This window comes from Anneissia japonica, unplaced genomic scaffold (assembly GCF_011630105.1).
Source record: "Anneissia japonica isolate Jap-2015-1 unplaced genomic scaffold, ASM1163010v1 scaffold287834_len5846547_cov211, whole genome shotgun sequence".
In the NCBI taxonomy this organism is placed as follows: Eukaryota; Metazoa; Echinodermata; class Crinoidea; order Comatulida; family Comatulidae; genus Anneissia; species Anneissia japonica.
The window spans coordinates 1,385,750-1,397,004 of record NW_022704992.1 but is presented as its reverse complement, the minus strand read 5'-3'; the positions used below and the strand labels follow the sequence as shown (position 1 = coordinate 1,397,004).

Below are 11,255 nucleotides of genomic sequence, written 5' to 3'. Positions count from 1 at the left end.
ATTTTCATTCGACTGTTTCGTAAAATAGACTGCGTTGACAACGAAAATTAACGTAACCAGAATCCGTTAATCAGCGTTAAGTTATGCACGTGACCAAAAAACATATGGCCGATTGGTCAGTTTAGCAACAACATTTGCGTTAATTTTAGATTAAATTTCAGAAAATAAAAATTACAACATTTGACTCCATTGAAGTCAAAAACAATCCGATGTAGCCTTGATTACGCAGCGTGTATCGCGGTAACTATGCAGCTATTTTGTTTTGTCGAGTACTTTACCAGTTTTCTATTCGACTGGTTGTCTTCGTTAAGTAGGATTTTACCAAAGAGTGAGATTATAATGCCGAACTGGTTTGTTCAGTGATGGATCATTCCATTTAATGTGCAGGGCCTATTTAATTTTAGTTGAAAACTACTTTTAGCCTGATCAAAGATTTTAAAGCAATTCGAAATGCAATTTGTGTTCTTTTTTTAGATGTTTTTTTTTTTTTTCGTATATCAAGTGTTCTAATACAAAATTGGCATCACAGCCCTCGCACTAAATTTGTATATAATATTAGACCTTAGGTCGCTTGGTATTTTGTCACTCGTAAATATTTGACTTTTTGAACGTCTTTCATCCCGATACTAGTGAGACTTCGTTGTTCAACTACATGATTCGAATATTTTTTCCCTGCATCGTGGGCTAATCATAGCTCTATAATTTAAATAGAACCAGAATTTATATAGCGCCTATCACAATCCGTAGATTATGCAAGGCGATTATACAAGGCGCTGCCGTCATTATTGTCACTGGATACTGAGTTGGCAGACCCGCACATTGTGCAACTTTTTCTGCGCCTTTGGGAGTATCCCTGGTCACTACTGCTTGCACGTCCACGACCCATAAATTCAAGGCCATACCATCCTACCAGGCATCCCTTTATACTCCTGTGTGGAGAGAGGCAAACGTAAGTAAAGTGCCTTGGGATAGGCCTGCTTTATGAATACACATGTCAGATCTGATTCATTGCATCCAGGATGATTTGGTGTTCAATAGACCTTTCCGCTTAGCTTGCCCCTTGACATTGGTTGTTAAGGTCCAAAATAAAGGATGGTTTAAACGTACGTGAACACGTGCGTTTGTGAGGACGAGCGCATTTTTCTGGTCTTTTTCTGATTATTCAGTAAACGTTTGACACGTCATGAATTGCCCATTGTTGTCACAGGTGTATTCTGCTGTAATCACAAACGTATAATTGTGTTAATAATGTACATAATGTTTTATGGTTATTCTTACCTCTGACGGATCCATGCACTGGTGTAAACCTTGTTAGTCATAATGCTATAACTCTTTGAGTAATACTGGAGTTCATATTGCGCAATTATTGATTTGGTTTAAATTATGGGAGAGAGCATAATATTTCCATCAAGACGTGTCTAGTAACGCGAATTTACCAAATTATATTGTTTACCATTGTTCTTTAAATTATTTGTAAAACGTTATAATGAACGCTTCATCAATACCAAATTTAACTCATTTATACAATATATATATAATATATATATATATATATATATATATATATAATATAAGGAAAAAAACTGAAAGATGTCAAAAATGGAAAGTGTTTATTATATAAGTTGTATGGTAACAGTTTGCTTGTACATTTGCACTTTTAGAGGCATAGGCTGTAGAACAGTTTGATCGATAACAAACCAACCAACCAAATGAAACTATTCAAAAATGTATTATGTTTTCAAAGAAGCCTGTACAGTATAGGATATATTGTTACAGGTGTCACCTAAATATACTATAATGAAGAGTGATGCAACGGGTATGCCTGATGTTTTTTCTTACTCTGGTTTGTAATGTGGATAGAAGTAGATATGCTACTAATCATACAGAAACTTCCCACCACGTAGACCTATCATAATCATCATTTAATTGAATAGGTAATGTAGATTCAGTCCATAATTTCACAGATAGGCCAAGTCAAAATGACAATAGTCAAGTAGGCATTGATAATGTCAAGATAATCGCTGTGAAGGTGTTCGCGTTTATGCTAGGATCAAAGAGATACTATAGTTTTAAAAAGCACATTTTCCTGAGCGTTATGGACCTATACACTTTCACCAACTTTTTAAAAATCGTCAAAAGTAGAATAACAATTCTTTCTGTATATTCGAATCATGTATTTTTTTTTGGGTCTTAAACGTAATACAGTGGGTTCAATGACAAGAATATTTACTTAGTAGGATGGTGGGTCGCGTCACGAAACCGATAGACGTTGTCCATAGTCCAATAAGCCTCCATTTTTGAACGGTGCAGTACCAGTCCACCACACAGAAATATCACCACAATATTTCTGGTTATAAAATAACCACTGGGAACTATCCAAGTGCTGATATTAAGGCGGTTTCAGCATGGACAAGGTAAATGTTAGTAGAGCCTCCCTTCTAAAAGAGGAATTATTACCATGCATTAATGTTACCGTACACATCTAGGATAGAATTAGGCCTATAGATGTAAGATTTATAAAAACAGACAACTTCACTTGAGCCTTTTGGGGTAGAGAAAACCTATGGAGGTAAACATCGCTAGACCTAGTGATAGAGGAACGTACATAATATTTGGAAAAGAGAAAGGAAAAGGGGCGTGGCACCTTAATCTTTATCACTAATTCAATTGGGAACATACGTTTTTCTCAAATATTTTTTATCATCTCTAATTACCACCATACCAAAAGTTCATCATCATTCATCATATCATGCGATTTTCTAATACAAGTGGCAAGTAAATAATTCCATTTTTAGTCAGTGAGAAACAGAATAATGTGTTCAACAGAGTTCAAGCAAAATGAGCTTAAATGCCTTTGTTAAAAAAATTAACCTTCAAGGAAAGTAAAAAAACAAGGCTCTGTTTAATGATTTATGCCTATGTACATAAGTACTTCATATGCCTTCTTATGTAGCTCGAAACTGATTACCAGAGTATCTAGGTCGAAAGTAAAATGACATTGTTCATAGCTAAAGCATACGTTTATATTATTTTATACTCGTTGAAGACAATTTTAGGGAATATTAAGAAGGTTGCCATTATCAGAATCGACTGTGTACTTTCTGTCCATTTAGTGTTGACTGGACCCTTTGAGGTCACCTTTTTATAACGTGATGAATACTGTTGTGTGTGGATACCATAGAGAAGGGAATATACAAATTTGCTTATAATCTTCATGAAAATCCCCACAGTGTTTATATGCCTAGTAAAAGCATCTGTAGTAGGCCTAGTATATCCTAATATACATAGGCCAAATATTGGCCTGTGTATAATTGGATATAATTTAGCCTGGATCAAGTCCTTAGAAAGGCTGGAAGCCTGTTTGTATGTACAGAGGATACGGGTATTCAAACAGTACACATGCTTAGCATAGCAAGCGCAAGCTTTAATCACAAAAGTTTAAAAAACAAACTCAGGCCATATAGTTGTTTATACCATGTAGTTCTTTTAAAATTATATTTTTTTTTAACAGCAAACATCGTAGGTCTAGTTGTTTCAATGTAACTTAAAAATAAAATTAAATATAATTATTGTGGCTCATCATCTTATGTAATATAATGTAATATTAAATTGAGAATTTGTCTTGTGGCGTTTTAATGAACATTTTGTAATTTGTTATCTGTGGACAATTTTTTGTAATGATTTTAAAAATTTGTTTAGGCTATTGTAGTGTGCAGAACCATTTTGTAAAAACGGGTATTAACATTTAAGTAAAAGTTAAAAACTTTAAATTAACTGAATAAATAAATATATAAGATCATCATTTATGGTCTTTTGCATATGTGCGCTAACAGACGTTTAGCAAGTTCTATTATATAGCAAACATTGCACCCGACATTGCATTGTCCTGTCTGGTTCCCGTTTACATGTTTTCCACAAGCCAATTTTTCGAGAGCAACATATTGTCAAACCATGTTTACCGTCATTGGTGAGTAATATTTGCTGTTGAATGCAAAAGATTTTTAACTATCATTCTAAACGTCTTAGCTAAGTACAAAGCATTTGTACGAAAAACATTTCGATTTAGATTGCCTGCCTGGTAAGTAGGTACGACGTATGCCCGCCTTTGTATATTGTAGTGTGCAGAACCATTTTGTAAAAACGGGTATTAACATTTAAGTAAAAGTTAAAAGCTTTAAATTAACTGAATAAATAAATATATAAGATCATCATTTATGGTCTTTTGCATATGTGCGCTAACAGACGTTTAGCAAGTTCTATTATATAGCAAACATTGCACCCGACATTGCATTGTCCTGTCTGGTTCCCGTTTACATGTTTTCCACAAGCCAATTTTTCGAGAGCAACATATTGTCAAACCATGTTTACCGTCATTGGTGAGTAATATTTGCTGTTGAATGCAAAAGATTTTTAACTATCATTCTAAACGTCTTAGCTAAGTACAAAGCATTTGTACGAAAAACATTTCGATTTAGATTGCCTGCCTGGTAAGTAGGTACGATGTATGCCCGCCTTTGTATATCAGAGTCAAGCGTTGAGTCATGCAAATGCGATCTTAGGTTGTAGGTTCCGCTACTCGTCCACTTCTACATTATTTTTATGTACGGAGAGCGTTATATAAATCCTTATAATTAATTATAATTATTGTCATTATTATTATACATATAGTTTAATATATATTACTATCATTAACATCATCATCAAAATCATTAACATTATCACTATCATTATTATTATAAATAATTGTTATTATTATTGTTATTATTTTTATTATTATCAATATTTATATTTATTGTACCTAATTTCTGTTCATTTTTTAAGACTGCTTTGGAGATGACGAGCAATAATTCACCTCATGGCATAGATAATGCAGGTGTTGATAGTGATGACTGCAATCAAGAATCAAATGACGTCCCAAAACCAGTAAGCGGACCCCAGGAGTCATCTGGCTGTTCCAATGTAAATACTATAATCCATTTAATGTGTTTAATTAATTTTTAAAACTTGTTGAACTTTAAAACACTTTTTAAAGAACCATGTTTATTCCAAGTCCAAGTCTATAATTTCTAAGGAAAATATTATAGTTTTTGCTAATAACAATTAGCAAAGCATTTGTACGAAAAACATTTCGATTTAGATTGCCTGCCTGGTAAGTAGGTACGATGTATGCCCGCCTTTGTATATCAGAGTCAAGCGTTGAGTCATGCAAATGCGATCTTAGGTTGTAGGTTCCGCTACTCGTCCACTTCTACATTATTTTTATGTACGGAGAGCGTTATATAAATCCTTATAATTAATTATAATTATTGTCATTATTATTATACATATAGTTTAATATATATTACTATCATTAACATCATCATCAAAATCATCATCATTATCACTATCATTGTTATTATTATAAATAATTGTTATTATTATTGTTATTATTTTTATTATTATCAATATTTATATTTATTGTACCTAATTTCTGTTCATTTTTTAAGACTGCTTTGGAGATGAAGAGAGGTTCTCATAGTGATGACTGCCATCAAGAATCAAATGACGTCCCAGTATCAGTAAGCGAACACCAGGAGTCATCTAGCTGTTCCAATGTAAATACTATAATCCATTTAATGTATTTAATTAATTTTTTTAACTTGTTGAACTTTAAAACACTTTTAAAGAACCATGTTTATTATCCAAGTCTAAAATTTGTAAGGAAAATATTATAGTTTTTGCTAATAACAATTAGCAAAGCATTTGTACGAAAAACATTTCGATTTAGATTGCCTGCCTGGTAAGTAGGTACGATGTGTGTCCGCCTTTGTATATCAGAGTCAAACGTTGAGTCATGCAAATGCGATCTTAGGTTGTAGGTTCCGCTACTCGTCCACTTCTACATTACTTTTATGTACGGAGAGCGTTATATAAATCCTTATAATTAATTATAATTATTGTCATTATTATTATACATATAGTTTAATATATATTACTATCATTAACATCATCATCAAAATCATCATCATTATCACTATCATTATTATTATTATTATAAATAAATGTTATTATTATTGTTATTATTTTTATTATTATCAATATTTATATTTATTGTACCTAATTTCTGTTCATTTTTTAAGACTGCTTTGGAGATGAAGAGCAATAATCCTCTTCATGTCATAGATAATGCAGGTTTTGATAGTGGTGACTGCAATCAAGTATCAAATGACGTCACAGAACCAGTAAGCGAACCCCAGGAGTCATCTGGCTGTTGGAATGTACTATAATCCATTTAATGTATTTAATTAATTTTTTAAAATTGAACTTTAAAACACTTTTTAAAGAACCATGTTTATTATCCAAGTCTATAATTTGTAAGGAAAATATTATAGTTTTTGCTAATAACAAGTTCGATACATATTAAAGTTATAATAAAACCTTTATATGTGTTTCCTTTCACAGATCATAAACTCATGGTCTAGCTCATTTTCTACATTCTTAAACAAAAATAAAACCATAATTGGGAACGTAACGAAGACTATTTTCCTAGTAGCATATATTGCATATTTCTCATACGCATGCTACTATGACTGGGAGAGTGCGCAGATTCTAGCAATATGGACCGGAATCATTGCTTTTGTGTTACTTTATTCTCTGATACGAGACACCTTCGGAAAACAGATCAACAAAGCCTGTTGTAAGCCCATATCCAACAAATGGCAGGACAACTGGAGATATATTAAATGGTAAATATAAAAACTATAGAACTATTTACAGACGTGAAGCACACATTAGTGTAAATGGGATATAGGAGGCCTATGGTATTTATGGTAAAGGCATTCCTTTTTCGTGAATTCCTTTGTGAAACTGTCATTTTCTTCTCACCTATAAAGGCATTATTTTTTCGTTAATTTCTTCGTGAAACTGTTATTTTCTTCTCACGCAGGCCGTTGTTTGGTCTCATCATTGCTGGACTCATTGTTGCTTTAGTGTTTTTAACCCTGGGAAGCCCAGAACAGCTTATTTCTGCCGCCGGGCTGGTAATATTTGTCTTACTCACCTTCCTATTCTCGAAACACCCACGTCAGGTATGTTGCTACTATTGTATTTGAATTGATTTGTAAATTGGTTATTTCTTTAACCATTTTATTAACCGAATTATTAATAAAGCTACATAGTTTCAGAAGACATACGTCTTGATCCTATGATTTGTATGTTGATTTTTTTACAGTCGACATAGGCATGCGCACTTAAAACAACGAAAAGAATGATTGAGTTAAATGACACAAACATTGTTGAAATGAAATATCAAGAACATTCCAGAAATACTAACAAATGTAAACAGCCTTTATATATCGTCATATTATATTATAAAAGCTGATGACGATAAAGGTAGTGCATTTATATTGCGCTACTAATGTCCACCATTCTAAAAATTCTAGCATCTTCAAAAAGTAAATGATTTATATTAATCACATCTTCTGACACCTTATTCATTAAAAAAATAAATTATTTTGGTCATAATAAATAACATACCGATTGTTATGGCTTGCTAAATAAATATTTTATATTTTACTAAAGTTCTATCGATTTTTATCAAGGTAAGTTATTCACTGGACTTTAATATTTAAAGCCAGGCTCAGGCAAAACTTTTTTTTTTATATGCTGTAGAACTGATTTTGGTCGACGAGATCTCAGGAACGGTTGATAAGATATAGATTTTTTAATATCTGGAAACTTAGGGACAGGTAGAAAAAGGAGTGGTTACGTCCATTTTCCCTCAATTTTTAAATATTGAAAAATCAATATCTATGTAACCGTTCCCGATTTTTTCGTCAAACAAACACTTGTGTCTTGCAAAAATCAGTTCTACAACATATCAACATTTTTTTCCTCCAGAAGTTATAGTTTGAGTAATCGCAGGAATAATGGTATAATTTTATCAATAAAAGTTAGGAGCTAATTTTCTTTAAAAACTGATTTTATTCAGGTAAAATGGCGCCCAGTTCTTTGGGGTTTGATGCTGCAGTTTTTGCTTGGCTTGTTTGTCCTTCGCACTGATCTTGGGTTCACCATATTTGAATGGTTAGGTGACATGGCAACCATTTTCCTCGAATTCACCGATGTGGGTTCCGAATTTGTATTTGGTGCATCTTATGAGGAACATTTTTTTGCTTTCAAGGTAAGCCATTATTAAATTATTTGAATTTTGGTGTGAACGTGTAAATATAATATTTCTGTGCTTGCATTGATTTGTATAGCGTTGAATCAGCAGGAAAGTGCTATATCCAAATAGAGAGACTATCTTGCTACTTCGCAATCTTCAGTAAAAGTGCAATTCCACAGTCAACACTAAACCAGTACCTGCTGTTATTGGGAAAATTCTGCTTTAAAAATGAACACCTTCTTAATAGGCTATTCTTTCTTTCTATAAAAGGTCCTTCCAGTCGTCATCTATTTCAGTAGTGTGATATCGGTTTTGTACTACCTAGGAGCCATGCAGGTTATCATAAAGAAGATAGCTTGGTTGATGCAAAACACGATGAAAACTTCAGCCAGCGAGTCTCTTAATGCTGCTGGAAACATATTTGTTGGGCAGGTAAAATATAAAACATTGACCTAAATGAAAAGATCTTCATGGGCATTTTATTATGATTGATAATTGATGATTTTATACAATTACTTCTATCACTTGATATGATTGGCCATGCTGCTAATACGTATGCTGCTGATAGGTTTGACTATCGTTAGAGTTTAAACCTGCTCGTGTAACCGGTAGATGAGTAGTTGCTGATGCAATTTAACGCTGCAAGTAGTTTAAACACATGATGCTTCTGTTACAGAGTAACCGTTTACGGATCTAGGAACTTTGGAAATAAATTTCAAATTGTATGTTTTAAAGTACCCAAAATAAAACTCGTTTAACTGCCCATCAGAACCTAAACCTGATGAACATATATCCCAACAGGGTTTGTTTTTCTTAATTCTCAATGATAGACAGAAGCCCCGCTCCTGATTCGCCCATTCCTTAAGGACATGACGTTATCAGAACTCCATGCTGTCATGACTGGAGGGTTCGCAACCATCGCTGGCAGCGTCCTTGGAGCATATATCTCATTTGGTATCGATGCATCACATCTAATCAGTGCGTCTGTAATGTCAGCACCGGCTGCTTTGGCTATAGCCAAATTGTTCTGGCCAGAAACTGAAGAATCGCAGACTGCCACTGAGGACCAATTTGATATACCAAAAAGGTTTGAAGAAACCAATAAGAAAATATAGGCAAAATAAGCCTACATATCACACTTGCCTACGAGAGTGATTTTTTTTTTATCAAATGACAATGAAATGATAAATTAGTGAATAAATGTCATTATTACAGAAAACCTGTACATAATTTTTGTGTCTGTTCCCTCGCCCTATTTTAGCGAAGAAAGAAATGTAATCGAGGCTGCATCATTCGGTGCTTCGACAGCAGTGTCTCTTGTAGGAAATATTGCGGCAAATTTGATTGCGTTCCTTGCCATCTTAGCCTTCTTGAATGCCCTGCTCACGTGGTTTGGTGGTCTTGTAGGGCTTGATGATCCGCCTCTAACTTTCGAGGTAATTTTAAGATTTTTCCTTAGTTTAGGCCCACACTGTATACTGATGTGCATTACAGGGAGGTATAGGTCTAAAGCAGTAATATTTATAGTGCCACTTGTGTCAATATATAAATACAGAAATTGGTTTTGCATGGGTATGCTATGGAATTAATTGTATCAATAAGATAATATTGCAATGAACTGTATGTTTGGTACAAAAGACGATTTAACACATTTTTATGGACAATGTTGATGAATTAAAGATAAGGTACCGTACATTTTTATTACATAGATGTATGACAAAGACACAAGATAACAGGTGGCACCGCGAAAGATTAGGCCTATGACAGTTTCGGAGTGAGTATGTCGTATTTAGTTTTGTATAGTCAAAGTAGGTAACGATTTTGTTTTTTTTTTCTTCTGTAGCTAATCTGTTCATATGTGTTTGTGCCAGTGGCGTTCATTATGGGCGTCGAGTGGGAAGATTGCCGGGAAGTTGCCGAGTTGATTGGCGTCAAGACATTCATTAACGAGTTCGTGGCCTACGAACGTCTTGCAGTTTTAATAGAGGAGGGAGCATTATCGGTATGCTACAAATTGATGTCATCAATTCTAATCAACGTTGCAAACGTATTTTGTAAAATATATTTATTTTTTAAAACTTTATTTTAATTTTATTCAGGTATAAAAAACATTACAAAAAGCAGAACAAGTCTGAATTTATTGTATTACAAGATGATAAATAAATACATAGAATGAGAAATATCAAAAAACAAACATAAATTTATGTATTCATATAATTTTCTTCAGTCTTAGCTTGTACAACTTATGTCTACCAATATTAGCACGTCATTCCTGTCCTCAGGACATATAGAGTAAGGTTAACACAAAGTCAAAGTGTCAGTCACATGATAGAGAAAATCTGATATAGCTACCGGCCAACTCTAAATTCTTATGAAGCATCTACAACCATGGTCTTAAGTTAACAAATGTTAAATTCTCATCCGACATTTTTTGTAACAAGAGTAACAGTGCCTTGTAAGAATAGACCGTTGAAGAATGTACATATCATTGTTGAACATTGCCATTCTATATATATTATATATTAATTCTTGTGGTACACCACGTAGAAAAGAACTGTATAATTGGTTGAAAATAACTCGACGTTTCGATTGAGTTGCTTCAATTGAATTAACTAATTGATTAATAACAAAAGGTCGCCCCCCCCCCGCATGTTACACCCCTGAATTACTAGGATTAGGCCTATTTACTTTTATTGTATTGAATGTATTGTTTAATTTTTCTGAATAAATGATAAGAAAATAAAATAAAATTTCAAAATGTCACAAATAACATACGGTATGCACCTATTGCATAATAGTTTTCTCAATGAAATACGAATTAATTTTAGATACACTAATTTTTTACAACAAAATAATAATAATAATAATAATAATAATAATAATAATATTATTATTTAACATAAAATATTTACTTAATTTTAACAGAAACGGTCAGAGATCATAGCAACGTATGCTCTCTGTGGGTTTGCTAACATAGGGTCAATTGGGATCCAACTTGGAGGGCTAACACCAATGGCACCGGAGAGAAAAGGCGATCTTGCTAAAGTTGCAATACGCGCCCTCATCGCTGGAACAACTGCTTGTTTTATGACAGCTTGTATTGCCGGTA

At 33.3% G+C, this 11,255-nt stretch overlaps 1 protein-coding gene across 6 annotated transcripts in view; it reads left to right on the top strand.

Moving 5' to 3' along the window:
• Positions 1 to 521: 521 nt before the first annotated feature.
• LOC117104884 (solute carrier family 28 member 3-like) overlaps positions 522 to 11,255 on the top strand; it is an 11,922-nt gene continuing 1,188 nt past the window's right edge. Inside the window, exons 1-12 of one of the 6 annotated variants that reach the window (XM_033245771.1) lie at positions 522 to 949; positions 4,822 to 4,959; positions 5,487 to 5,594; positions 6,120 to 6,257; positions 6,442 to 6,725; positions 6,926 to 7,067; positions 7,970 to 8,161; positions 8,417 to 8,578; positions 8,977 to 9,233; positions 9,408 to 9,582; positions 9,990 to 10,148; positions 11,072 to 11,252. In XM_033245771.1, coding sequence (XP_033101662.1) covers positions 4,834 to 4,959; positions 5,487 to 5,594; positions 6,120 to 6,257; positions 6,442 to 6,725; positions 6,926 to 7,067; positions 7,970 to 8,161; positions 8,417 to 8,578; positions 8,977 to 9,233; positions 9,408 to 9,582; positions 9,990 to 10,148; positions 11,072 to 11,252 — 1,924 coding nt within the window. In that variant the 5' untranslated portion in view covers positions 522 to 949; positions 4,822 to 4,833. Of the gene's footprint in view, positions 950 to 2,262; positions 2,415 to 4,176; positions 4,377 to 4,821; positions 4,960 to 5,486; positions 5,595 to 6,119; positions 6,258 to 6,441; positions 6,726 to 6,925; positions 7,068 to 7,969; positions 8,162 to 8,416; positions 8,579 to 8,976; positions 9,234 to 9,407; positions 9,583 to 9,989; positions 10,149 to 11,071; positions 11,253 to 11,255 lie in introns of those variants that run through there. The other 5 variants (XM_033245773.1, XM_033245770.1, XM_033245772.1 and 2 more) reach the window with 5 other exon arrangements.